This window comes from Eumetopias jubatus, unplaced genomic scaffold (genome assembly GCF_037043125.1).
Source record: "Eumetopias jubatus isolate StellerSeaLion01/CBP00866 unplaced genomic scaffold, mEumJub1_p1.0 scaffold_6, whole genome shotgun sequence".
In the NCBI taxonomy this organism is placed as follows: Eukaryota; Metazoa; Chordata; class Mammalia; order Carnivora; family Otariidae; genus Eumetopias; species Eumetopias jubatus.
In genome coordinates, this window is record NW_028274812.1 from 107,429,327 (window position 1) to 107,457,326 (window position 28,000).

Consider the following 28,000-nt stretch of genomic DNA (forward strand, 5'->3'; position numbering starts at 1 on the left):
GTCACATCAGACTGGATTACTGCAGGCTCAGGAGCCAAAACTGTCGATATGAATAAAGGCAAAATCAAAAACTGGCTCACAGATGTGTTTTATTCGAGCCATATAGTATTTTGAAATCAGAAGCTTTACATAAAAATCTGGATTCTCTCGACACGTTAAGAGTTTTTAGCAACTCTGGGTCTTGTACCCACAAGAGCACTGTAGCCTGGAGCTGAACTGAGCGGTGGCCATAGCAGAGGCTTCTGCTCTCAGGTTCACTATAGGCTCCACACAGCTCACTGAGCTCAGATAAGTGGCTGGCCTGGCCTCTCTGGAATGTGAGTTTGCTGCTTCTCAGATAAGGCCTGTATCACAGTAGCCCCCTGGAAGATGGGAGCTCATGTCCACCCCAGACCATGAAGGACCTCCAGAGGGGCATCAGAATTCCAGCCAGATGCCCCAGATACCACACCATTCCCACCTTGACCTTTCTTTCTCTGGATTTTTATCACCCAAGTTATACCAGAACAAAAATTAAGGATTGCTTTAAAAAATGACTATCACAAAAAAAAGAAAAGAAAACCAAAAACTACCCACTCTAAAAGTGTTTGCATTTGGAATTAACCTTTACACGAGGACTCTTTGTGAAGAGATCTCAATGGTGATGGCAGCATTAGAGAGAATAGAAAGGAAAAGAAGTCGTTGAGTCAGTGTGCCCAGGAAAAGTCTGGAAAGCCACACTCCAGACACTACTAGTGCTTCCCACTGGAGAATAGAGTCAGAGAGAGAGGAGTGTTTTTTGCTTTATACAAGTGTGTTCCATTTGACTTCTTCCATGATCATTACTATTTTTTATGTGTTTTTTTCTCTTAAAATTAAGCAAGGATAGAAACAGGGTAGAGGTAGAATAAATGGATCTTAATGACGGGCTGCACAGGGAAGGGGGTTCACAGAGAGGAGGGCTCACAATGGATGGAGTAAGGGTGACTATCACCCCCAAATCGGTACCACTGATAGAAAAAGAGGACCTGGCTGGAGAAGCAGGGCTGTGAGAGAGAGTTCAGTGAGGGTCCCGGGAAGCAGGCAGTGGGAAATGTCCTGTAGGAAATGGGGAGTGTGTGTCTGCAGCTTGAGGCAGAAGCTATAACCGGAGCTAATGCTCTGGGGAACTAACCACCCTGAAGGGCTGATTAAAGTCACAGGAGGTGAGATGAGATTCCTGAGGATGAGCACATGGGGAGAGCGAATCCAAAGAGAGGATCCAGAACAGCTGGCTCTGGGGCAGGCAGGCAGAAGGTGGAGATGGTATACCATCACCAAAGTCAAGAGAGGGGAGTCTGAAAAGGCAGATGTGACGAGCAGTGTAGCCATGGCCTAGTGGTTAAGGACCAGGAGTGGGAGGAGGGTTACTGCTTGACCTTCTAGAGTAGCATCTTCCTAGTACTTCTGAGCACAACCCACAGTAAAAACTCATTTTACATCACAGCTTATGGTGAATTAGATCGCTGCCCCCAATTCTTCACACCCTGTGGGTGGAATTAGACATCCAACATCCTTTGCCGCGTAACTCTGCAGTGCCTCCTACTGGTGTTGATGTTGGGTTTCAACATGTGACCTGCTTTGGCTGAAGAAACATTAACAGACTCATGGTTATATATGTCCATGTGGGATCTGGCGTGACCCCTTCTGGTACTGCCCCTAGAGGAGACCGTGCTCTGGGGCCTGCAGAGTAGACCCAGACTAGACCTATAGCCTGGAGCCAAACCCAGCTCAACTCTGCCAGGTCCGGCCAAGATCAGCCGAACCTCACCAACCTGCAGATCCATGAATGACAAAACTAAATTGTTTCAAGAACTTAGATTTGGGGTTATTATACAGCATCACCTCCCCAATAGCTGACAAAATCCAAGACACACAAACATGTATCAAATATTACAAACAAGGGGCGCCTGGGTGGCTCAGTCGTTAAGCATCTGCCTTCGGCTCAGGTCATGACCCCACGATCCCTCTCTGGCTGTCTCCCTCTCTTTGTGTCAAATAAATAAATAAAATTTAAAAAAAAATTACAAACAAAATTTTGTAAAAGAATACTTACCCTTAAGGTATATAATGTACTGATAGCTTCTACTGTTTCATTCTTTTTTATTTCTAAAAAGATTTTTATTTATTTACTTGAGAGAGAGAGGGAGCACATAGGGAGAGGGAAAAGCAGAGTCCCCACGAGCAGGAAGCCCAATGCAGGGCTCGATCCCAGGACCCCAGGATCATGACCTGAGCCGAAGGCAGACGCTTAACCGACTGAGCCACCCAGGTGCCCGTTTCATTCTTTTTTGAATACTGGCTGCAACCCACACTTTGAAAAACAATGTTCTAGAAAAATTGTTCTTGGGTTTTTTTCACCCCAACACATCTGAGGGATAGAACACACTGTGTATCAACAAGTAAGTGGCTCGCTTACTAGGTGTGCGACCTTGGGGAAACTACCTGACCACCCTGAGCTTCAGTTTCCTTATCTGAGAAACGGGAACAAGAATATCTGGCTCTAGGGCGCCTGGGTGGCTCAGTTGGTTAAGCGACTGCCTTCGGCTCAGGTCATGATCCTGGAGTCCCGGGATCGAGTCCCGCATCGGGCTCCCCGCTCAGCGGGGAGTCTGCTTCTCCCTCTGACGCTCTTCCTTCTCGTGCTCTGTATCTCTCATTCTCTCTCTCTCTCTCTCAAATAAATAAATAAAGTCTTTAAAAAAAAAAAAGAATATCTGGCTCTAGAGTAGTTACAGAGATTAAATGAGATAACACATGTTAAGTGCTTAGCAAAGTCACTGGTATAAAGCAGGTATCCAATAAATATTAGCTGCTATTTTCATTACTGAGAAGTGTGGTAACAGAAGGAACCAGAGCAATTTCAGAGTTAAGACTGAGTTATGGACTACTTTCTCTTGGATGGAGAACCAGGCTGAAGTTATTGGAATAAGGCAGAGTGTGACTGATGACAGCAGGTCTAACTAAGAAAGGGTTGAGAATCAAACCAGCTGAGTGCCCTCAACAAGGGCATCAGTGAGGCATCGAGCACCACCTCTCTGCTTGGCTCTACCTGCTCTATCTCTCTCCAAGAGTCTTACAGGGATTCAGAGGCCCGAATCCGTCATTAACTCCTTCTCCAATCGTACTCTAACGTGTCCCCCTCCCTGCCTTCTACCTCCCCGCGTCCCCAGCATGAGAATTAAGCCAGCCAGCAAAGCATAAGTAGTTGGCAATCAGAGCAACACAGGGTCGCATAGACAATAGGTGGTGTTGTGTCCTCTGAGCCCATATTCTCAACTGCTCCCCGAACGAGAAAGGCCAGTGTCTACTTGTTATTCCCGTCCAAACACTGCTAGACTTCATGATGGCACATGGACACTTCTGATAAGTGAGGGATGAAGGGACACTATCCATGGACAAGGGGAGGGAATGAGCATCAGAAGCAGATTGTAAAAAAGGCTTCTTTATTGAGAGCAGCGAGTGTTAAAATAAAAAAAACAAACAAACAAACGAACAACAACAACAACAATAAAGGTGTGAGGCAGGGGTGGCCCACCCCTCCCTCCCATGCCCCCCACCCCACGCTGCAAGTACATACAAAAGCCGCCCATGGTGCATACAAAAAGGGCGGGTTATATAGTGTCAAAAGCTCCTGAAAACTCCTTCATCTGCCAGGCACTTAGGATGAGAAAAGGAGAGAAGGGTGGGGAGGAGGTATGGGTCTGGGTCAGCGTGCACAAGTCCATGGGGTGAGGATTCACTGGCGCATCCTCCGTAACCCTGGTGCACACCCCAAAGTGGGCCCCAGGGACCAGAACTGTCTAGGAACTTGAGTATATTAAGGAACTCCCCTCAGACCCAGCTCATCTCCAGCCTAGCCCTCCCTAGGCCAACTTGGCAGGTGAGTGGCAGAACTGGACCTGGTCAATGGAAGGAGACCCAAGCCAGAAATTGGGGTTACCTGAGGCACCCACACTGTCCCTGATGGGGGAAGGGGTGGCAGAGAATGCTGCCCAGCTCAAGGCCCTAGTCACTTAGTCTGGGTCTGAATCAGCCTGCCCAAGGGCTGAGGATGGGGAAGAGGAGGAAAGCCCAGGCCCTGCCCAGACCTAAATAGTGCCTGTGTTCCCAGGGCAGGGCCCCTAGGGCCAAGGAGGACAGGGATCTTGCCCATCATGCTGTGGGCACCCCTGAAGAAGTCCTCCCCTGCCCACGCCATCCTGAGGCACAGCCTGCCTGGGCTCCTTCCTCATGGCTTGCTGTCTGCGGGGTTGTCTCCCAAGGTGTTGGCAATCTCGCTGAAGGAGGGCCGGTCCTTGGGGCTGAGGGCCCAGCAGCGTTGCATCAGCCGGTACAGCTTGGAAGGGCAGCCCTCAGGCTGTGGGAGTCTAGCCTTCCCAGCCTGCAAATCTGCAGGGAAGATGGTGGATGGAGCGTTTAGTCAAAACATTTCACCACCTGTCCAACTCTGCGGAGCCTGTAGTTCCCCAAGCAGCCACGGGAGGGCGATTCGGGGTCAGGGGCGAGGGCCAGTGAGTGGTGGGTGGGCACTGACTCAAGGGGCATATGGGAAGTATCCCCTGCAATCACAGGGGATGACTCCCATGACCCTGGCCCCAGCTCTCTCTGGCTGGTGAGGGGAGGGTCCACAGGAGGCAGTCAATGCATGAGGACCGAAGCGGGGTCAATGGGCAGGCATCAGAGTGGCTGGACTGGGCACTGGGGTCAAGGACTATTCACCAACCAGTGTAAAAGTATTAAGTAGTATTTCAGCTGGAGTAGCCATATCTGCACATCTGCTAACAGCAGCCCTGGGAAATGAGGTGGGCTTAGCGGGTCCCAGGACCCTGAGCAGACCCTGCACCTGGAGAACATCTGGAATCGTCCTTCGGAAACACCAAGTGCCTACCTGCCAGCACTTCATCATCTGCCTGTCCACCATGGGGCATCTCTCCGTGGGTGAACACTTCCCACATCAGCACGCCAAAGGCCCAAACGTCAGACTTCGTGGAGAAATCGCCCTCCAGGATGGCCTCAGGGGACATCCAGCGCAGCGGTACCCAGGCCTGGCGGAAGTGGTAGTACTCGCTGCAGGAGAGAAGCACACACAGGCATGGGGTGGGACCTCCATGGCTCACGGGGTGCAATGGGGTACATGGCCTGGGATCCCCAACCTCATCCCAGGTCTGGCTCTCATACCCAGGCTAGAACCCAACTTTTCTCCATCAAGGCACTCAGAGAAATTGGTAGCATTTATGCTGAGCACGGGGGTACGCTGGATGAAAATCTGGAGGCATCCATGTGGGGTCTGACGGTTAAAAATTCCACTAAGAATCAAAATTTATTTGGGTGGCTCAGTCGGTTAAGCGTCTGCCTTCGGCTCAGGTCATGATCCCGGGGTCCTAGGATCGAGCCCCGCGGCGGGCTCCCTGCTCAGCTGGCAGTCTGCTTCTCTCTCCCTCTGCCTGGGTGTTCTCCCCCTCTCCCAAATAAATAAATAAAATAGATTTTATTTTATCTAATATATTTTATTATATTAGATAATTATATTTATTAGATAATATTTTATCTAAATAAAATAGATTTTATTTATTTATTTGACAGAGAGGGACACAGTGAGAGAGGGAACACAAGCAGGGGGAGCGAGAGGGAGAAGCAGGCTTCCCGCTGAGCAGGGAGTCTGGTGCGGGACTCGATCCCAGGACCCCAGGATCATGACCTGAGCCGAAGACAGACGCTTAACGACTGAGCCACCCAGGCGCCCCTAAATAAACAAAATCTTAAAAAAAAAAAAAGGAAGAATCAAAATTTGCCTCAATGTTAGTAGATTTAAAAGCTAACAATCATATATTTTTCTGTTTAAAACAAAATGTAAAAAACGAGAACACGTTAAGTGGAAAGAAAACTTAAAGAGCTTGACTGGCGATAAACCGATTATGACTAAAGCAACAGCCAGACAAGAGCTGTGGTGACTCAGAGCCGGGGTGACTCGCAGGGAAGTCCCCGGGAGGCCATGTGGTGTGTGCAGGCCTTCCAGAGCAATCTCTGGCCGTGGCTGCTGAGGTTGAAGTCTTGGGCTTCGAGACAACGATTACCGAATTCAGCAAGTTGCAGAGGGAGCCATATGAATAAATTACACATAAACTGTTATAGAGTTTGACTAGTTATTTTTTAAAAAAAGGTTAATGTTCTGCCCCCAGAGAAAATTTATAAGCGTCAGGGCCCACTGGCTAGGAAGGTTGCTGCCCCTATGGAGGAAGGGTGGGGAGGCTCTGTGCCTTCCAAGCCCTCCAGCTTTGGGCCAAGCAGACTCGAAGCCCTTCCCCACACCCCCCTCAGGCTCCATCTGCCTTCTGCCCCTCACCACACCCGACCGGCACCCTTCTACCTGTTGTACACGTCCTTGCTGAGCCCCAGGGCCGACACCTTCACCTGTCTCTGGGCGCTGACCAGGCAGTTTCGAGTGGCCAGGTCCTTGTGCACAAAGCGGTTGTTGGACAGGTGCTCCATACCCAGGGCCACCTGGGTGCACAGTGCCACCTGCAGCGAGAAAGGGGCCTGTCAGAGCAGCCCAGGACGACCGTCCTCGTACAACCCTTGGTGAGGTCTCAGTGCCATCAGTGTGATGCACAGGAAGCCCGAAAGCAAAGACACTAACAGCCTCGCTTTCCTACTCTGTAAAGTGAGGATACTAACAGCACCTGTCTCGCTGGCTTGTTAGAAGAACGGAGGTAAATGAAATTAAGCTCTTGGAACCACTCTGACACGCAGCAGGTGTTAGATTAGGTAAACGGCACAGGGGGCAGGGAGAACACATAGTAACCCCTTGTTGGGTGAAAAATAACTGGGCAGGGGGCACCTGGGGGGCTCAGTTGGTCAAGCAACTGACTCTTGGTTTCGGCTCAGGTCATGGTATCAGAGCTCCATGTCCAGCCCTGCTTTGGCCTCAGCTCAGCAGGGAGTCAGCTTGAAATTCTCCCTCTCCTCTCCCTCTGCCTCTCTCCCCAACGCTCACACACACTCTCTCTCTCAAATAAATAAATAAATCTTTTTTAAAAAGAGGGAAAAGAAAAAAAGAAAAATAACTGGGCAGTAATCATAGCTTACATGTTTATAGGTTGTTTCTTTTTACATCAAAATTATGAATTTTCTTCTAGTTGTGTTTAAAACAACAAAATGTGTGTGTGTGTGCGTGCGTGTGCATGTGTGCGTGTGTGGGACTGTACAAACACACGTGACTGGCTGCCTCCCAGGAGAGGAACTGGGGACTACAGAGTAGAAAAGTAGGGAAATGGGATGCCTGGGTGGCTCAGTCGGTTAAACATCTGCCTTCTGCTCAGGCCACAATCCCAGGGTCCTGGGATCAAGCTCCGCTTCAGGCTCCCTGCTCAGCGGGGAACCTGTTTCTCTGGGGGATGTTTTTTACTGATAACCTTTTTAAAATGTTGAGCCATGTGTATGATGTCACATATAATACATTACATATTAAATGGAATTACGATTAAGTTATATTAACATTTTCAAAGTATGTACCAATGCACTGAACAAATACTGAGCATCTAACGTACACAGTACACTGCTGGATGCCGGTGGGACACAGTAGGCATGGTAGGACAGGGTTCTCGGCAAGAGGGTGGTCTACAGGGGTGGTGAGAACCGTATCCGTGGAGGGTTGCCACCACCAGGGAGACGATGGCCCATGCCACATGGGGAAAAGCAGAAGGCCACAAGAGTGGTTGTAAAAATCCATGGCCCCTCTGTCGCCTTATATCCAAACCTCGGGAGCAACCACTGGGGACGTGTGTGATCTGAAGCATTTCCTTGTATACAAAAACAAAGCAAACAAATGAGGAGAGGTTCCTAGGGTAGATTATTTAACAAGTCACTGGCCAGCTGTGTGTTTATCCTGGCATACAGGATCACTCTCAGGATCCATAAGGGAGAAGTCACCCCCCACCTAATGAAATCATGGAGAGGCGATGATGAGAATGTGGCCAGTGACCGACGTCAGCAAGGAAATAATAATCAAGGCCCCGTGATATCATTTTACATATATCCGATTGTGAAAGGTCAAAAGGCTGCCGCCAATTTATCTCAGGTGGTTCAGGAAAAAAAATGCATGAAACTAATATCCATGTATCAATGGAGAGAAAATGATAAAGTCAATGGGGCAAAATGCAAACAATTGAATCTCTTAATAAATGGTTTGTAGGAATTCCTTGAACTATTCTTACACTCTTTTAAGCTTGAAATATCAAAACAAAACTTACCAAACACACACACGCATTCACACATGCACACACAAATGGCCAATAACCACATTAAAAAACAGCACTAAGTAAAAGCCCATGTGTGGACCAATAATGACAGTAGCTCATAGGTTAGCCAAAGATTACGGTCACAGCACCTGGCTGGCTCAGTCTGTTGAGCGTCTGCCTTTGGCTCCGGTCACGGTCTCAGGGTCCTGGGATCGAACCTCGAGCCAGGCTCCCTGTTCAGTGGGGAGTTTGCTTCTCTCTCTCTCTCTCTCTTCCCCTGTCCCTCCCCCCGCCCCGCCCCACTCGTTTTTTCTTTCTCTCTCAAATAAATGAAAATCTTAAAAACGAAAAAGAGCTACAAAGATTATGGTCAATCTTTTCTTTTTTTTTTAAGATTTTATTTGTTTATTTGAGAGAGAGCGCACAAGCAGGGGGAGCAGCAGGCAGAGGGAGAAGCAGGCTCCCCGCTGAGCAGGGAGCCCTATGTGGGGCTCGATCCCAGGACCCTGGAATCGTGACCTGAGCAGAAGACAGATGCTTAACCGACTGAGCCACCCAGGCGCCCTGGTCAATCTGCTTCTATGCTCCTGAAGTTCAAAAACGCAAACAAGTGGATGGGAGTGGTAGGGGGGTTGCTGCAAGAAGGCCACCCAATCAGAGAGAAGGGCACAGGAACATGTTGAGTACCTGCCATGTGCCGAGCCCTGAGCAAGGCTGGCTGCCTCGCCTGCTTGTACTCTGTGTAGGGTGGGGGCCATCCTCAGCTTTACCCACAGTCCCATGCAAGGCTCTGTACCCCCCAATGCCAGAGCCTAGCTCTTTCCTCAATGCAGCAGCTACCTCTCCTGGGTCATATCGCGTGATGCAGGCACAGGAAGGGTTGTCTGCTCATCAGCAAGCCCGGGGGTGGGGTGCTGGCTACAGAGGGACCCTTTAGCATTCCTGGCTGGCTCTGAGCCGCTTCACTGGGCTAGCTCCCAGGGTCACGGAAAGGCCGGCAGAGGAGCCAAGCCCGCACACCAAGGTGGGGGTCACTCCAAAGACAGATCTCAATCTGTGTGCACTGACCAGTGACATCCCTGTGGACCCCCTGCCTCCAATGGTGGTTTGCTAACTGTGGTCAGAACCTATTAGTATGTCACAAAACCAATTCAGTCAATCTTAACTAGCAATAAAAACTTTTAAATGGAATAGAAAATATCAGAGTACATAATACTTAGTAAGGGCAAATATCATTCATAAAACTGTTTTCATTAAAATATATACATACTTCATTAAAAAATACATATATATACACGCACATGACGGCCTGTGATACAAAATTATGTTTTTTTGCGACTGGGTCTCAGTCAAGAAAAGTTTTAAAAATAACGTGCTATGTCCAGATGGCCAATAGACACATGAGAAGATGCTCAACATCACAGACCATCAGGGAAATGCAAATCAAAACCACAGTGAGATATCAGCGCACACCAGTCAGAATGGCTCATATCAAAAAGATAAGAAATACCAAATGTTGGCAAGAGTGTGGAGAAAAAGGAACTCTCATGCACCGGTGATGGGAATGGAAACTGGTGCAGCCACTCTGGAAAATAGTATGGAGTTTCCTCAAAAACCTGAAAATAGGGGTGCCTGGCTGGCTCAGCTGGTAGAACATGAGACTCTTGATCTCAGGCTCATGAGTTTGAGTCCTGCATTGGGTGTAGAGATTACTTAAAATAAATTTAAAAAAAATTTCTTTTTTAATTAAAAAATTTTAAAAGTCATACATAAGAAATGGTTTTGGGGAGAAAGCAAAATGGATGCAGAACATGTTAAAAAGTTACATTAAAACTATACTTTGTTAACATCAGAAAAAAACAAAATGAAACAATGGTCTAAACCCATGTTGTCCAAAACAGTAGCCCCTCGCCCTGTGTGACTCAAGTGAATTAAAACTTAATAAAATTAAAAACTCAGTTCCTCCATAGTCTTTCCACATTCCGAATGCTCAGCAGCCACACGAGGCTAGTGACTACCACGCTGGACCGCAGCGACTACAAAATATTGCCATCGTGGCCAGAAATTCTTTAGAAGCGCTGATCCAAGCCACCACCACACAGGACCTGTCTACATATCCAACATATTGGCTGACACTGCATACGCCGAGGTACCGAACAAAGGACACCAACGGGAACTGGGAAAGGATCTCATCTTCTCGGTGTATTTTCCTTAATCTTAAGTGAAGACACAAAATCTCCAGACAGCTTCCAACCAAACACGTAAAATCAGTGATGAGGGTTTAAGAAAAGGTCAGGTGAACAGGTCCACCAGGATGACGGATTCCCCCTGGGTACAGAACCCACCCCGCCCCCCGCTCCGCCACTGTGTCTCCACAGAAAAGTAGAGGCCACCACACTCCCCAAATCACCCGCAGACTGCCATCCTCAGAATGCCCCACGTGCCAATGGTGGTCAAAGGGCCAGATGACCACAGAAGTGGTCATATCATGAGCAGACGGACTCTACTTCAGGCTTCAAAACTGCAGGGCACTGCCCAGCCTTGCCAGGTTATCTGTAAGGGACAAAGCCTTCTGCAATGTGCCCTCACTGGACTTGCCATTCCCATCAGCCCGCTCTCTCTGTTCTGGCTCATTAGCTCAACAGTCTGCTGCTAGTCAAGGGAAACAGAAGAGAGTGGACTTGGCACAGTGACTAACTTGCTATCTTTCCAGAGGGGCAGTGCTTCTGGAAACACAGGCTAAGTGCAGACGGTAAAAGGGAATTCTGTTAGACCCTGGCCAATTACTGCTGGTTAAGATGCCATCAGACGGCCACAGGATTCATTTTCAAATACCACCGTAAGGGCCTGCTCTTTGGGAAAGGCCAGACCCACCCCTTCCCTTCCAACATGCCAGTCTCAGGGCTTGCCCACGTTCTGGCTAACCCGTGACACCATTGCTATTCTCATGCTACGGCATCTGACCACACACATCACTGTCCTCGAGGCGTGCAAAGCTGAGGCCACCACACTCCCCAAATCACCTGCAGACTGCCATCCTCAGAATGCCCCACGTGCCAATGGTGGTCAAAGGGCCAGATGACCACAGAAGTGGTCATATCATGAGCAGACGGGCTCTACTTCAGGCTTCAAAACTGCAGGGCACTGCCCAGCCTTGCCAGGTTATCTGTAAGGGACAAAGCCTTCTGCAATGTGCCCTCACTGGACTTGCCATTCCCGTCAGCCCGCTCTCTCTGTTCTGGCTCCATCCTTTGATATTCCAATTCCCTCTAGAAACCTGCATTTTTTTATTTTATGCAAACCCCACTTCCCATCTGATACAGAATACTGTCCTAAGAGTGTGCAGAACCCAACTTACTACAGCTCCCCCATCAGATTTATGATGCTAGGGGAGAAAAATGGGGGACAGATCTTTAGCACAGGTGGTAATGACTTTCAGCCAAAAAAAGTTTTTCAGGTCATGTGACAGAGGTAACTGACTTCCTGTCTGCCTGCCTACGACCCGGTCCCAAAGAAACCTACCTGACTCCCCTCTTTCCTGAAGCCATCCCCTTCCTGCCATTCAACTACTTCCTCTCCTTGAGAACTGAACTCAAATTGCTTCTCTGACCAGGAAATCTTCTTTGTTAACCACACCGTCTGTCCACCTAAAGGACATGGAGGTCTTCGATGTCTCCTAATTTCTGTCTCTCACTCAGTTTCTGTGTTGTCCCTGAAGTGTGCAAGGTACATGCCATATTCACTGTCCCAAGCTCCCCCACTAGATCCTAAATGCCCAAGGATGCCTGGCAGTTTCCACTTTGTAACCCCAAGGGCCCTTATGGCCATGACTGGCTCAGTAGAGATTCACGGGCTCCTTGCATGTCCTGATTTGTAAACTCTGGGGTCCTGACATCCTACTTAGGGACAGGAGCACATTCTGTCCTGCGGCTTTCCATCCACAGCCACTGCAGACAGCGGCTGCAGCTTCATGGGGATGGAGGCAAGGGCCTGGCGTCAGGAGGCCGACTGTGGGCGATGTGGGGCCAGGTCACTTGTCCTGTGTGGGCTACAGTAAATTCACCTATAATTATGAGAAGGTCAGCCTGAGGGGCGCAGAGCGACTTCCCCCAGAGAGACCAGGGGTGACCAGGGTCCCACTCGCCTGATCAACCAGCCATGCCTTTCTGGCCTGCCCCCAGAATCTGTGACCTGGATCGGCCTACAAGGCACAAGCAACGGTCACCCGGGAGAGAGGGCCCTAGCAGTCGCTGCCTGCCTGCCCTGAGCTGTGACTGGTCTCTGAGGTGACTCTGCTGTCAGCTTGGTAGCAGGATACCCAGTCCCAGAGAAGGAGGCGGACCCATTTCAGAGGGGAGGGAAGGAGGCTATGGGCAGGAAGAGCTGGGCCACAGAAGTATCGTCTGAGGTGGGCAGAGGGTAGTAGGCAAGCCTTCCCTTCCTCGCTGTTTCAAGCCAGGTCTGCCCCACCGTGGGGCCCCAGCCAGGGATCTGTGCCCAGAAGGCGGGAGGAGAACCGGAAGGAAAGGCTGGGCAGCCCAAAGCCCAAGTGAGACGGAGAATGTGAAAACCACAGTGGGTGAAACATGAGCAGCCCTTTCAAAGAAGAGTCTTCCACGCTCAGAAGCTGGCAAAACACTCTCAGAGCCACACCCTGCCCTGCCCGTCACCTGGGCTGCCCCAGTTCAGCGCTCACTGCAGGGGGCAGACGTCCTGCTCTAGTGGCAAGGGCGAAGAGCAGCCCTTCCAAATGAAGGCTCTGCAGCAACACAAAGGCATAAGGGGGCTATGTGCTCTGGGACAAGTCCCTTAACCTCTCTAGACCTCAGTTTCTTTATCTGCTAAATGGGCCTAATGACATCTGTTTTCGGAGGACTATCGTGATGGTTGAGATAACATATGTAAAGTCCTGCCTGGTCTTCAGGGAACATTCCATCCACTGCACCTCTATCATTATGACAGCCCTTGATCCTGGCCCACCCTTGAGGACCTCTCCCGCCCTGTCCTCCTCACCTTCTGCTTGGTGCTGAGGGGCTGTGACTTCAATTTTTCATCCTTGCTCTGGGAAATCCTCAGGAACTGTTTGAGGTCTCCCTAAGGGAAAAGCCAAGCATCTCTGTCAGGTGAGAGTCAAACTATTATCTCCAAAGCATTAAACCAAGCAGGGGCTCCCAGAGCACCTACCTGGGTAGGAGAGAACCCCTGGCCCTGCACCCTCACCCCAGCCAGCCCCCCTCCCTTGGTGGGAAGTCCAGTGGGAATTTAAAAAATATATAGGAGGGCGCCTGGGTGGCTCAGTTGGTTAAGCAACTGCCTTCGGCTCAGGTCATGATCCTGGAGTCCCAGGATCGAGTCCCATATCGGGCTCCCTGCTGAGCAGGGAGTCTGCTTCTCCCTCTGACCCTCCCCCCCTCATGTGCTCTCTCTCTCTCTCAAATAAATAAATAAAATCTTTAAAATATATATATATATATAGGAGATGGCTTCTAGAAGCTCTCCCAGTCAGAAAGACAGGACTGCCATTCCTACCCTCAGCGGAGCCCCAGACAGGTGGTGACAAGGCTCTTGCCCTCAGGGAACCAAGAGGAAAACACAGATCCCAATCCTCACAGACCGGAGAGGAAACCCTATCCTCCGGGGGTTTATCATCTAAGAAATATACTGAGGGAGCAACAACAACATACATAAAGTAGTCATAAACTCTTGCCAATGACAAGAAGAAGGATTGCTCCTCCTCCTTCCTGCCAAGCTGGAGGATGTGACAAGCAGCAGCTTGAGGAGCAAGGGAGTAAGGCCTAGATAGATTGTGGAATTCAGAGTAAGGGGCAGCTCAGGGCATGACAGCTGGGATGGAAAGAGAAAGCTGGTGCCAGGGCGAACACTGGGGCCCCAGATGGGACGGGATGCCAGGAAGGATTTCGAGAAAGGAAAGCTGGGTCTGCTAAGTTTATTCTCAAGGGCTGATGAGCCCTGCAGGGAAGGAAAAATGACAAACCAAAGAAAACCCGAGTCAAGGAAGAAGACCTGGGATGCATCTGTATGGTGCGCAGAGTGAGAAGCTGGGAAGAACTGGGGACTGGCCCCCACACACGGGGCTGGCAGACAGGAAGGCAGGAGTACCAGTCAAGGAACAACAGGTGTCAGAGAGCTAGCGGGGACGGGAGGCTGAGCATCTCCAGGTGGTAAGAGCAGGCAGGCTGAGACCACAGGAGACCAGGCTCCCAGGGTGAGCACCCCCCGCAACCTGCCGGCAGGGCACTGCCCTGCCCGAGACTCCCAGGTGCCCCCCAGCATACCAGGTCCACGTACTCCAGCACCATGTAGTGGGGTTCGGCTTCCCGGCACAGCCCCAGGAGTCGCACCACATTGGCATGGTTCAGCTTCCCGAACATCTCGAATTCCCTCCGGAAGTCCAGCTGCTGTTGCTCGTCTCGGCTCTGGAGGCTCTTCACAAGCACCAGGGTCTCTGCCACCCCCTCCTCCAAGCCCTGCGCCTTCGCCAGGAACACCTCCCCAAACTCACTTTTCCCTGTGGGTACAGGTTGGGGTCAGCCAGCTACCCTCACCCCAACAGGGAACCTCCCGACTTGGGAGGGTGCCTTGCCTCTCTGTGTCACACAGAGGGAAGTCTTCACTGCACCCCACCCACCTGCTGGGTGACCCTGAGCAGACCACTCCCCACCCCACCCTGGGCTTCACAGTCTCCAACAGTAAAATGAAGGGCTGGAATTAATATCCAGCATTTTCCAAAGGATGGCTTGTATGAGAATTTTAGGTGGCTCCTGATAAACACGTTAATAGTTACATGGATTAATTTAATGTATATGCAGAAAAAATGTAACTACCACAAATCGATAATTTCTCACATTTTTTACTAGAACAACACTAACTTGCATTAATTTTGTTTTGTTTTTAAAGGCAGCCAATCTGAAGGAAACATCAAGCAAATAATGCTCACGAATGACCAAAGCCAGGGAGGTGAGCCGTGTACAGGCGCTGGGGGCAGAGCGGACTTATCTCCCCTCTTGTTTCCCGACCCCGGCTCCCAGGTGCTGGGTCTGAGGGACTTCGGAGCCACCAGCCCTAACCTAGCCTCCAGACAGGCCTGTCATGAAGCCGTGACAGTTGTGGCCAAGGCAGCATACCCAGGGTGGTGATGGGCTGCAGGCTGGTCCTCGGGAAGTGCATCTTATCAGTCGAGCTGTGGCGTTTGTTGGTGGCCGCAGGGCCGGAGCCCAAGCTGGTCAGGGCCACTTCCTCTTGGATCTCTGCAGAGGGCTGCCCATTCTGCAAAGGCCCGCCTGGGAAGAAGGGGCATGGTGGTAGGGGAGGTAGCCACATGAGACCGGACACTCTGGCCACCACGAGGACCTCACTTCTCTCCCCCAAACCTCTACTTCCATCAAGTGGGTCCAATCATGGTGTTCCACACAAAAAGGCCAGTCCAACTGGTGAATTGATGGAGTAGGTGGTACAGGCATCCCTTAGAGTACAACCACTGATTGATGCAACTGATTACCACCTCCGAAATGGAACGAGGTGCACAAGTCTCATCTGGTCCGCCGGCCCCTGGACACTACATCAATATAAGGGGCTTTGCTTTCATGGGGCCTCCTCTGTGCAAAGCCCTGATTGGGCACAAAGGGGAATCGCAATGAAGGAGACGCAGGCTCTGCTCCTGAATGCCTAAATGGAGAGGGGCAACCCAGCAATGCCTCTGAGCAGAAGGGTAGGAGCAGGGAAATCGACTGAATGCCCCTGGGGGAACTCAGAAGACGAATGGGGGGAGACAGATGTGCCATAGACACACGAATGGGAGTACTAATTGTACCTGTGTTTGAGCGGTACAGGGAGAAGCCAGCCAGGCAACGTAGAAGCTGGCCCCGAGGCTCCAAAGAGGAAGTCTTGAGCCCGGCTGCTCAGCCCCCACGGCCTGGGAATGGGCCAACTCCAGGCTTCCAGCTAGGGGTGGGGCAGCTCTGCTAGAGTCCCGGCTCCCCAGTGCCAACAGCTCTCTCTGTGGCCGCCGGGGGGCACTAAGCGCCTGCACACCGGCCCCGCCTCCACACCACTGCCCCTCACCATTGAGACACTCCATCTCTGGCTCCTCTCCCTCAGGCTGCTTCTGCAGGCGCTTGGCCTTGCAACGCTTCTTGCAGTAGAACATAAGGCCCAGCACAGCAATGATGTAGGCCACAGCAGCACCCACGGACAGCCCAATGGTCTGGATCATCTTGTAGGGGGGAGGGCTGCCCGGGCCCTCGGACTCCTCCAGCACCGGCTTGTCTGAGAGACACACAGAAGGGTCTGGACCAGGGGCCAGTGAAGCAAACCCAGCCCTCCTTCGCTACCACCCCTTCCCACCCTACACGGAAGACCACCTCCCAGACACTCGATGGCCTGACCAAGCCAGAGAACCAGGGAGGGTCACCACGTCACTGGCTTTAACAAGGGGTGGGTCCTTGGGCCCCACCAAGGTCACAGAGAGTTCTGACGGACATGAGGCCAGTGATTCCCAAGCTGGAATGCATCTGAATTTGAGGCTAGGGACACACATAAAAAACACACCTGTCAGGATGCTAACAAAAACCCACACTATCATTAATAAGCTTCCTAAGTGACTTGGTATTGTGAACCAGGCCCCGAAGAGCAGCATTTGGGAATTCCTGATTTAGGACCCCGGACACTGACTGACACCGAGCAAGTTCTTTAAGAAACATTGTGGAAAGGATCTTCTGGTCTAGGGGCTCTCGATGGCCTAGGGTCTCACGGTGAAAGAGGAGCCAGGAATCATTAGGGAAACTGAGGGAGAGAGGCCCGTAGGAGAGACCATGCAGGATCCCCCGACTCTCACCTACACCTAATGCTTCAACCAAGGGGCCTTGTCACTTCGCTATTATCCATTCAAAGTTCCACAGAATATTTTGTCTAGAAAAACAGTTCTGCTGCTAAACCACAAGTCTGAGAACTTCTCATTGAAACCACTCTCATCTTACAGATGCAGAACCAAGCCCCTGGAGAGGAAATAACACCTCCAAGGGCATAGAGCTGGTGAGCAGGAGAGGCCACACCTGAACCCCAAGTCCCTGACTCTCGGCAGAGCCTTTTACCTGATGCATCATCCTCTCTGGGCCTGCAGGGCAAAGGAACCCTTCCCTGCTGCACCCTGGCCTGCTCCCCTCCCTGCCCACCTAGAGATGTGTGTGGCTGCTGCAGGAGACCTGGGAAGGAACATTTTAGGACAAGAGCACCATCCCCAGGGCCCCCCAACATGCACACCAGCTGTAGAATGTTAAATCAGCAACAGCCCGGCAAGGAACCTGACACTATGCCACGCATGGTGGAGGGGACCCAGCTGAAATCTCAGCCCCCAACACAAAAATGATTTCAGTGTCTTCCGTATACAGGGGGCTGATGAAGACAAAGATAAGAAAGAAGTCTGGCCCCAGCATTTCCTGTGCAGGACACCGCTCCCCAGCACATACCTACAACATAGAGGGGGGCCTCCGTGTGCTTGATGTTACAGCTATTGCCCGCAATGCACGTGTAGCGGCCCGAGTCCTCGGGGGCCACATCATGGATCACCAGGGAGCCATTCTGGAAGATGTGCATTCTGCCAAGAGAAACCACAGCGCTGCCCACCTCACCAGCTCCTGGGAAGACCGGCTGTAGGAGAGGTGCGGTGGGCCAGGGAAGCAGACGGCCCTACCTAGGTCCCAGCTTGGTGGGGTCCAAGATGCGGTCTTTGCCCTTCCACTGAATGAGTGGCTTGGGGTCTCCCTGGGCCTCACATCGCAGCAGGGCTGTGTGGCCCTGGTACACGGTCGTGCGCTCTGGTTCCACCTTGAAGGTGATGAAAACTGGATGGGAAGAGCCCAACAAGGGGCGGGGAGCAGTGAGCCATGGGGCTGGCAGGCTGTGGACTGCCTCCCACCCCCACCCTGGGGCCCACCAGCCCAGCCCCAGGGCCCTGCCACGGTCGCACCTGCCACGGTAAGCTGGACATGGGCACGGATCTGGCCCTGCAGCCCATTTGAGGCGATGCAAGTGTAGTTGCCGGCGTCATCACGGGTCACCCTGGAGAAGTGCAGGGTCCCGGCATTGTCCGTCACCCACTCTGGGAGGCTGCTCCCATCTGTGGGGGCGACAGAGGGAAATTACAGGCTTGACCCGAGTCACAGGGGTGGCTGGCAGAGCGCTCAGTCACCTGCCTCTACTCAAAAAGGTGTTGTTCGTTGCTCCTGACAACCCACAAAGTCCCAACTCCTGAACCAGGCATTGGGAACCCCCTATTACTTGCTCCCATTCCAATTGTTCAGTCTCACCTCCTTCCGCTGCCCTATACAACGTCTCACTCCTGCAAAACCGGACTTCCGAAGGGGCCCCCACTTTACCTTGTTCTCATCTTCACCGCCTGTCACTTCTCACTCCTAGAATCCTTTCCCGCTTTTAGCCAACCAGGCTGCAGATCCGTTTGGGGCTCCAGCTCCAACAGAAAGCTGTCCCCGACCACCCAAGCAGAGAGAGGCCACTTCTTCCTTGAAACCTGCAGTCCTCCTCTCTCGCTCATACTCCTCATGGAAACGTAAAAACTGGTCCAGCCCCTTGACAGACAACTTGGCAATTTACAGCAAGGGTTGCAAAAGCGTGCATACCCTCTCATACATAATTATTCCACTTCTGGGAATCTCTCCCAAAGGAAATAAACCCAAATCCAGAAAAAACTTAGGCTTAAAGATGTTTATTGCAGCAATAAAACGAGAGAGTGAGAAAGGCAGAGAGGGAGAGAGGGAGCATGGTTAACTACCCAAATCTCCAACATTTAGGGAATATTTAAGTAAATTCCAGTGAATCCAATCATCAGAGTATTATTACAATCATCAAAACCAACGTTCGGGCGCCTGGGTGGCTCAGTTGGTTAAGCAACTGCCTTCAGCTCAGGTCATGATCCTGGAGTCCCGGGATCGAGTCCCACATCAGGCTCCCTGCTCTGCGGGGAGTCTGCTTCTCCCTCTGACCCTCTTCCCTCTCGTGCTATCTCTCATTCTCTCTCTCTCAAATAAATAATAAAATAAAATCTTTAAAAAAAAAAACAAACAACGTTCATGTAGAAATGCTTGATAATGTGAAGAGAAAAAAGGATGTAAAATTACATAATTAACTGTATCTTCTTTTTCTATAGTAAGCATGACTTAACTCATGTAAGTTTAACAAGTGAAAATTGTACATTCAATAAAATTGCTATGTGCAAACAGAAAGATACACATAGAAAAAGAAGGGGGCACACACCCAAAGATAATGGATAGTGGGATTATGCATTCCCCCCCCCAATTTCTTGTTTATTTTTTTAAAGTTGTCTTTTTTTCCTTTTTTTCTTAGAGACAGAAAGAATGTGCATGCAGGTGGGGGATGAGGAGAGGGAGAGAGAGAATCCCAAGCAGGCTCCACACCCAGCTCAGAGCCCGATCGCACGACCCCAAGATCATGACACGAGCCAAAACCAAGAGTTGGACATCCAACCAACTGAGCCACCCAGGTGCCCCTAAAGATTTGATTTTTAAGTCAACTCTACCCCCAATGTAGGGCTCAAACTCACAACCCCGAGATCAAGAGTCGCGTGCTCTACCGACTGAGCCCACCAGGTGCCCCTACAAATTTTCTAAGGGAGCCCATGTTACCTTTCTGTCCCTGAGGATGACTATTTTGAAGGGAGAGGGAAGACTTCACAGCCCCATCTGGGCCAAGCCAATCACTTGCTGCCTCAATCATCGCCAATGATGTCTAATGCCATAACCTGACCTCCTTGGTGTCTGGCTCCTTTCTTCCTACCTGGACTATAAATCGGCCCCACATGTCTTGTCTTTCCCACGGTTCCCGGCATGGTGCCGGGCCCTCGGCTGGTCCTCAGACACGCACACATCTGACTAGTGGACTGTCCGACCTGCCCCCACTCCATGCCCTCATGGTACCCACCTGCCCGAATCCACTTAATAGTGGGCTTTTCTCGGCCTGTGGCTGAGCAGGGCACCGTGGCCTCCTTGTCAAACTCCATGCATTGCTGCGGCCGGGGCGGTGGTGTGAACTTGAGCTTTTCTGTTTCAGCAGAGGGAGGGTGGGTGAGTGGCAAGAGGAGGAACTGCGGTGGCTAGATAGGCCAGGGCAGGCCTGAAGATCTGGGCCCCCTGCTGCTCCTTCCCCTTTGCTCTCCCCGCTCTCAAGCACTCACCCAGCACCTGGACACGGGCTTGGGCCTCGATGCTGCCTGCTGGGGTGCTGCTCACACAGCGGTACCATGTGCCATCATACACCTCCACGTTGTTGATACGCAAGGTTCCGTTTGTGGAGACTTCGAACCGCGAGTCCTGTGGCACATGTTATGGAACTGTGGGAGGTCTCAGCCCCCCAAGCGTCTTCAGGGGAGCTTCAAGGGAAGGAGTGCTAGGGAGCTGATCCCAGAGGAGAGCCCTGGAAGGGGATTCTGTCCCCTTCCGCCAGGAGCAAGCCTCATTCTCACCTCTGAGATGAGCATCTGGTTTCTGTACCAGATGACTGTGGGTTCTGGCGTGGCCTGGGTCAGGCAATGCAAGTAGCCTGGCTTGCCCTCCTCCAGCTGGCTGTCCTGGGGCTTCCTCAGCCACGTGGGCACAGCTAGAGGGACAGGGAGGGAAAAGAAGACCGAGGAACATGTCTGCAAAACCAAAGGATCCAATCCCTCAAAATTCTAATCCCACACTTGACCCCGAGTTCAGAAGCCCATCTGCTCCAGTAAAAGTGCAACCATGGCCCCTTAGTGAGGACAACCTTTGGAACGTGATCTTAGTTAATGGTCACAATAAACCCCATACATATGTATTCCTATACCCATTTTACAGCAAAGACAGGTTTAAAGTAGTAATGGTGATGTGCTAATACCTGATAGATAGCATTCAAATCCCCGGTCCATGTGCCTCCAAAACCCTTGCTCTTTTTTTTTTTTTTTTTTTTTTTTTAAAGATTTTATTTATTTATTTGAGAGAGAGAGAATGAGAGATAGAGAGCACGAGAGGGGAGAGGGTCAGAGGGAGAAGCAGACTCCCCGCTGAGCAGGGAGCCCGATGTGGGACTCGATCCGGGGACTCCAGGATCATGACCTGAGCCGAAGGCAGTCGCTTAACCAACTGAGCCACCCAGGCACCCAACCCTTGCTCTTTTTATTACACTGAAACGCTCCAAGGCTTGGTCCTCAGATCCCTGTTCGGGGTTAGCCATCCTCGTTCCCTGAATGATCTCAGCCCATCCGTGGCCTTCAATGCCATAGGAGTGCATGATTCCCAAACCTATACCCTGACTCCTGACCTCTCCCCTCACGAGCTTCAGACCTGCAAACCCAACTGCCTACCACATCTCCGACTGGATATCCAACAGGCATCTTAAGCTTTATATGTACAAAAGAGAACAAGTGAGTTCCCCTGGAACCGGCTCATCCTGGTTTTTCCAGTCTCAGTAAATACTGCCCCTATGCAGCCAACAGTAGAAGCCAAAACCTAGCCTTGACTTCCCTCTCCCTGTCACATCCATTCTACACTAACCCCATCTACTTGAGCTCCCCTGAAGTCCTGACTTTGACCACCTCTCTCACCTCCACTGCTACCGCTCTGTTCCAGGCCCTCCCACACCTCCCCTGGGTGATTACAGTCATCTACTAACTGGGCTCCCTGTCTTGACTCCTGCCCCTAACATTTGGTTTTCTCAGAACAGTGGAGAATGATCTTTCACGACTATCACTCTCCGACTCAAAACCCTACAAGGACTTCCTGTCTGATGTTGGGGGGGCAGATTGTTTGCAAAGATGGTCGTAAATGGTTCTCCCATCCCTTGTTTCTTTGCATTGTGTTGCTGCCACTTTCCCCATCAGGAGACAGTCTACTTCTCTCCTGCCTAGAGTCTGGGTGGCCCATGACTGGCCTGGCCCAACACAGAACCCAGTGGTTAGGCCAGGCAACTGCTGAGTGGATGGCTTGAGAAGGACTGTGGCTTCCACTACTGTGTGAGGAGGCCTGAGCTGGCCTGCTGCAGGAGCCATGGGGGAGACACCTGAGGCACCCCGATAGAGCCATCCTCCGTCAACCTCAAGACATGCGAATAAGGCCACCAGGGAATGGCCAGCCACCAGCCGACCTCCCAGCTGACCGCAAGCACATTTGATCTTTCTGACTATCTTGTAGGATAGGTAGTGGGTTATTAGCTCCATTTTGTGGATGAGGAAACTGAGCCCTGGCAAAGCAGGTGGCTTGCTACATATCATCATTCCATGCACTGGGGAAAGAGCAGGACCTTGCCCTTGCTCTGCAGCCAGAGGGCTGTTTTTCTGTGTGGGCTGTCACCCCAATTTCTGTGCTTGGCTCTTCACAGTCTACCCCAACATCACCTCCCAGCAGCTGACTGAGTCCCAAGCGTGCAGAACCCAGAGCTGAGAGGGCCTCAGGTGAGCACCAGGGAAGCCTCTGCACATCGCACCCAGAGACCAAGGCCTCGTCATGGGCCCTGGGCTCTCCTCCACCACGCCTCGCCCCCCGGGGCACAGGTGCTCACTGGCCACAGTGATGTTGACATCTTGTCGCCGCTGACCAGCCAGGTTGGCTGCGTGGCAGGTGTAGACACCAGCATCACTCTCGGCGGTACCAGCAAACACCAGCTCGTGGCCCTGCTGGAAGACTCTGCCGTGGGTGGGCAGCCGGACTCCCGCATGCTCCCACCACACACGGGGCTCCGGCAGACCCTGGGGGGGCAAGCAGGCCACACGCTCCTCGCGGCCGGCTGTGAACACCCGTGGCTCAAGTGGTAGCATGTCTTCAATCTCTGTAGGGAGGGGAGCAGAAGGCAAACCACCCGATTACCGTGGGTCTCAGGGTTCCTCATGCTCTCCCACAGCAAGCTTTGGCCCTTTGTAGCACAAACCCCTAGAACACTGTCTCTCCTCTTCCTGCCCCCAGCATGCTCTTCCTCTCTCTGCCTGCCAAGCTGCTTTCTGAGTGGAATCAGGAGCTTAACTCTCTATGAGCCCACAATGTTGAAGGCAACCCCCACTTCAGCACCCGAGACCCAGGGACCCACCTGCCAGGTGAAGTGTGGCCTCAAGGACGACGGGAGGGCCTCTCTGCCCGTGGCCTATGCAGCGGTAGACCCCTGCGTTGCGCGGCCGGACCTGGGTCAGCAGCAGGGACCCGTTGGCAAACACAGTGGCTCTGCGGAGGTGCGGGGGACTGTGAAGAGAAGAGAGTGCTATTTGGAAGAAGTGGCCCACAGGCCTCCTTCTGGAAGGGAATGAGATGGAGCCCCACACTGCAAAGGTCAGAGGTGTAGGAAGGAATCAGCCAGGAACAGGACAGAGAGAAGGGAGCCCACGTGCCACGTCAGGGTGTGTGGGTGTATGTGTACATGTGCGCGCGTGGACACATTCACGAGCGTGCACAGGTGTGTTCCACCTACAGGAGACTCAGCTTTTGGGGCGGTGAGGTGAGCCACAGTGTCAGTGGGAGACAGTGACTCATCAACAGTGTGCAGCTGTGGAGACAGAGAGCCACCTCCCTGCAAGGTTAACACCAGCCTGCCAGGAAGGCCCCCAGCCCCAGCAGCCAGAAGCCCCTCGGCTACACCAGATGAACTACTGATGATATCTTCAGGGCTGAAGCCAGGTGGGATTCCCTAGTCTAGGGAGCCACACCCCAAGGGCCAAGACCATGCTTGGCACCACAAAGGTGCTCTCTGCTCTCATACAGCCCGGGGAAGGACAAAAGTCCAGATAAAGGAGCTGGCACAACCCAGAACCTTCTGGAAATGCTTGCTTCCTCCAAAAAGTGTGTGTGTGTGTGTGTGTGTGTGTGTGTGTGTGTGTGTGTGTGTAAGGTAACCTTGCCACCCAGACTATGGTCACCAGGTCCCCTGTGTCCCTCCAAACTGAATTTCTACTCCCCATCCCAGAAGCCCCACTTGGCAGGAGGGGAGTGGGGAGAGAACAGAGCCACCACTAGGTCATACGTTGTCGCTGTGTGAACTGGAAAAAGATGCCCTTCCTGGAGGCTTCCCTTTGTGGAACTCATTTTCTAACAGCAAAACATTCTACTGCCATCTGCTGGAAACTTGAAGTAACACATGCAGAGATCTAGCATGTCTGCAATACTAATCCCATCCTTTTAGAGAATGCACCTGGGCAGTACACAACACATACCACCGTACTTGAAGGCCCCTTGACAGATGCCTTACCGGCTGCGGTTAGTGATGGGAGTCTCATCTTCAAAGACCCACTGCAGGCTCGGGGGTGGCTGGGCTGAGAACTGACAGTGGAACATGGCCTCCTCATTCCTTGCCACTACGATGTCCTGAGGGGCCAGGACTACCCTGGCAAAGCTCTCGTCTGGGGTGGGAGGAGCACAGGCATGTGAGCAGGCAGAGTGGGGAGGCCCCTCCCATCCCTGCTGCACCTTCTCCACCCCCACCCCGGGCTCACCGGCAATGCTCAAGGTGAAGTTCTGGCTGCTGCAGGTCTGGCCAAAGGCGTTTTGGGCACAGCAGGAGTAGAGGCCACTGTGCTCAGGGCTGGCCGGCCGGAAGGTCAGGTTTCGCTCCTTGCTGCTGACCGTGTGATTGCTCTGGCCATCGGAGAGGGGGCTCCCGTCTCGGAACCATTGGTAGGTAGGCCTGCAGGGCCGAGGGGATCAGCAGCAGGGAGGCAGGGGGTACTCAGGTGGCCGGCGGACAAGATACAGAATCGGAGGGTCAGAGCTAGACCCCTCAGTTTACAAATGGGGAAATTGAAGCTTGGGAGGGGAAGCATCTTACGCAAGGGCACAAAACAATTCCAGGGCAGAATCAGGTTGAGTTTCTACAACTCTCTGCTCCCAGAATGCAGGATCATGCTGCAGCACAACGCTGCTCCTCCTCGGGTCACTAGGGGCGGTTACCGAATGAAGCGAGGTGCCTCTGAATAGAGTCCGGGTTTCGGGGAGATACCCCTACTGGTCTAGAATAACCCTCTCCGTTCCCACCCTCAAAATCAGCTCCTTACCGAGGATGCCCGTCAATGTGACAGCGCAGTGTGACCTGGGTCTGTGGCTGGATCTCAGCTTCTGAGGCTGGATGCTTCAGGACCACAGGACCAGTCTCAATCCCTGCAGCAGAGGCCAGGGTTGCAGAGTGAGGGGCAGGGCAGAGCAGAGCAAGGGGGTGGGGAGGGCAGAGGGGAAGGAAGAAAATCAGAAAAGGACGCAGGCCCGCAGGCTCTGGAGCCAAGAGACAGCGCAGCGAAGCCCTGCAGAGCTGAGGCCAGGGCTGCACACAGGGCGTGGGGTGAGGGGCCACAAACAGAGCGCCCACCCAGTCTGCAGCGGGTCAACCCTGACGCTTGGCCACGCTGCCTCGCTGCCCTTGCCATCTGCAAAAGCATCCAGCAGGTCAAGGGTCCTCGACTTGAAGGGGGGGGGAAATCTTTTGGAAAAAATAAAACTTTTCTCCACACACACAGAAAGAACGGACCGCAACTACCTTCTGCCTGCCCCATTCAACTGGAAATGGGAGAAGCTGAGGGAAAGGAGGGGTCTCACAGGGCTCAGTAACGGGGGGACTAGCAGGGACCAAGCACAGTCCCCCGGCTCTCACATTTGATGTTGAAGGAGGCATTAGCACTGCGGGTCTCCTCTCCAGTGGCATTGTCCCGAGCCACGCACTGGAAGGCTCCAGAGTCCTGCAGCCGGTCTACAGCGGCAAAGCTCAGGCTGCTGCCCTGCGTGAAACGCCTCTCGGTGTCCCGGACAGGGGCCCCGTCCAGCAGCCAGTACACATGTACCGGGCCTGGAGCTTCGGCCTCACAGCGGAGCAGCGCCCGGCGCCCCTGCAGTGCATCCTGGGAGGACGGCTCCTTGATGAAGACAATGGCTGCCTGGGCACCTGCAGATGGGGACATGGGAGCGGCACCGTCAGGAGGAGCTACAGCCACCGTCCTCACGCAGGTCACCCATCACCCTGTGCACAGGAGGGGGAAAGGGGCTCTGCACACAGGAGGTGTCCAGGAAGCGCAGGAGAGAAGGATCATGAGACCACAACTGCCAAGTGTCCACTGAGAAACTCTTAAACTGCGCTGGGTGCTCTGCAGGATACAAAGACGCAGTGCACACCAGTTGGTAGGGGGCACAGGGCAACTACGCAGAACACGGCAAGGCTCGGGCCCAGTGAACAGTGCAAGCAGCCAGGAAAGAGAGGCAGTTCCAAGGGCTGGGGTAGGGGGTAGGGACACCAGGGAGGCCCCCTACAAGAAGCTTCAAACCTGCAGGTTCTGATGCTGGGCTGAGGAGCAGGGGACATTAGCAGGCAGCCCTCCCCGTCAATCTTCAGAAACCAGGATGTTGAGCAGAATTAAGTCGCGATCCGCAGAGAATCTTGGAAGGATTACTCACACTCACGGCCCCACTGAGGGTCCAGCATCAGAGATGGCTTTGAATTCCACCCACAGATGCTCTGCAGCCCAGCGTCCTCCAGGGACTTCTCTGGGAAAACCCATCCCATCACAGGAGAAGCCAATATTCTCTAGATCTGGGGCTACTGCCAAAGGCACGCCAGTGCCACCCCCACGTCATACACTCCATCGCTAAGACTATGTCTGGCCAAGGCTGGCTGTTCTGGGCGAGGTTGAGAGGTGAGCCCAGTGGTTCCAGGTTGTCACCTGAATCCATTCCCCCTCCTGCACTGCAACAGTTCAGCTCCACTGGGGCCGCACGGGCACCCACAGAGAAGGGGGGGCCCTGCAACCAAGGGTGGAACCAGAGCCAGTGGGAACAAAGGGAAAGTGAGAAACCTGTACTGATCAGCCGATGGGTTGAGGGGGTGGAGGGCAGGGTTGGGCAGGTGGCATGGTGACAGCAGGAATAACACTCTGGGCTTTGTTCCTGGCCCACGTAGGCGCCCTGCAGAGGCCCTGAGCTGCGGGGCCAAGAACACCGGCCCACCTGCCAGGGGTGGGTGACAACACAGAAGAGGATGTGCAGCCCCTCTGGGAAGAAGAAATAGGCCTCCTGGGGCTGCTACATGAAGCAGCAGGCTCTACCTCTGACCAAACTGGGCCTGGTAAGGGCAAGAAGAGGCTAATGGGGTCCTGCCATCCCCATCCAAACCGATGGAGGCTAATCGTGGCCCAAAGAGTGCTGTTCCAAGCCCCTGACGGTGGAGTTTGGTTCTTGAGGACCTAAGAGCCAGTCTCCTCATAAAGTCAGCATCAAGATGAGTCCTGGACCTCTCAGAGTGAGGTCCAGATGAGGGGCTACCCTTAGTGTTGGTCCGTCTCCCAACACTGTCAGAGGTGCCAGCCCACAAGACAGTCATGGAGCCAGAAGGGGCCCAGAGCCACCTCCATTACTTCTCAGTGGGGCCCTGCTGGCTCTCCAGGTGGGACCATTGCCTTCAATGCTGGGCTATCCCACCCACTGTGCAAGTTAACAAATCTGTCCTCGGGGCGCTGCCAAGCACACTCCCCATCACCCTGACATCCCAAACACCCCACTCACTTCCAATCACCACACAGGAATGTGGCCCTGCCCCCACGGGGCAACTTGGTACGACCTCTTTGTAGACCCGACAGGTAAACTGAGGTCCTGGGAAATTAAGGGATTTGCCCAAAATCAAACAGCTCATTTGACCATGATCCAAGGAAGCCAACTCCTAGCCCCATGCTCTTCCCAGCTCCGCCCACAAACTCAAAACCAACCTGGAAGTGG

General features: G+C 52.6%; 2 protein-coding genes across 2 annotated transcripts in view; both read right to left on the reverse strand.

The window, feature by feature from the left end:
* Positions 1 to 3,577: 3,577 nt before the first annotated feature.
* Positions 3,578 to 28,000, reverse strand: part of PTK7 (protein tyrosine kinase 7 (inactive)) — a 59,331-nt gene continuing 34,908 nt past the window's right edge. The window contains exons 2-20 of the mRNA XM_028097650.1: positions 25,893 to 26,180; positions 25,303 to 25,405; positions 24,745 to 24,935; positions 24,501 to 24,651; positions 23,352 to 23,500; positions 22,830 to 23,096; positions 20,773 to 20,906; positions 20,485 to 20,620; positions 20,232 to 20,351; positions 18,244 to 18,393; positions 17,968 to 18,118; positions 17,744 to 17,871; positions 16,341 to 16,544; positions 15,404 to 15,559; positions 14,555 to 14,787; positions 13,272 to 13,352; positions 6,389 to 6,540; positions 4,910 to 5,088; positions 3,578 to 4,410 (exon numbers count right to left, since the gene is read on the reverse strand). Coding sequence (XP_027953451.1) covers positions 4,250 to 4,410; positions 4,910 to 5,088; positions 6,389 to 6,540; positions 13,272 to 13,352; positions 14,555 to 14,787; positions 15,404 to 15,559; positions 16,341 to 16,544; positions 17,744 to 17,871; positions 17,968 to 18,118; positions 18,244 to 18,393; positions 20,232 to 20,351; positions 20,485 to 20,620; positions 20,773 to 20,906; positions 22,830 to 23,096; positions 23,352 to 23,500; positions 24,501 to 24,651; positions 24,745 to 24,935; positions 25,303 to 25,405; positions 25,893 to 26,180 — 3,134 coding nt within the window. The 3' untranslated portion in view covers positions 3,578 to 4,249. The remainder of the gene's footprint in view (positions 4,411 to 4,909; positions 5,089 to 6,388; positions 6,541 to 13,271; positions 13,353 to 14,554; positions 14,788 to 15,403; positions 15,560 to 16,340; positions 16,545 to 17,743; positions 17,872 to 17,967; positions 18,119 to 18,243; positions 18,394 to 20,231; positions 20,352 to 20,484; positions 20,621 to 20,772; positions 20,907 to 22,829; positions 23,097 to 23,351; positions 23,501 to 24,500; positions 24,652 to 24,744; positions 24,936 to 25,302; positions 25,406 to 25,892; positions 26,181 to 28,000) is intronic.
* KLC4 (kinesin light chain 4) overlaps positions 26,112 to 28,000 on the reverse strand; it is a 50,221-nt gene continuing 48,332 nt past the window's right edge. The window contains exon 17 of the mRNA XM_028097652.2: positions 26,112 to 26,180. The gene's annotated coding sequence lies outside the window, so the exon portion shown is untranslated. The remainder of the gene's footprint in view (positions 26,181 to 28,000) is intronic.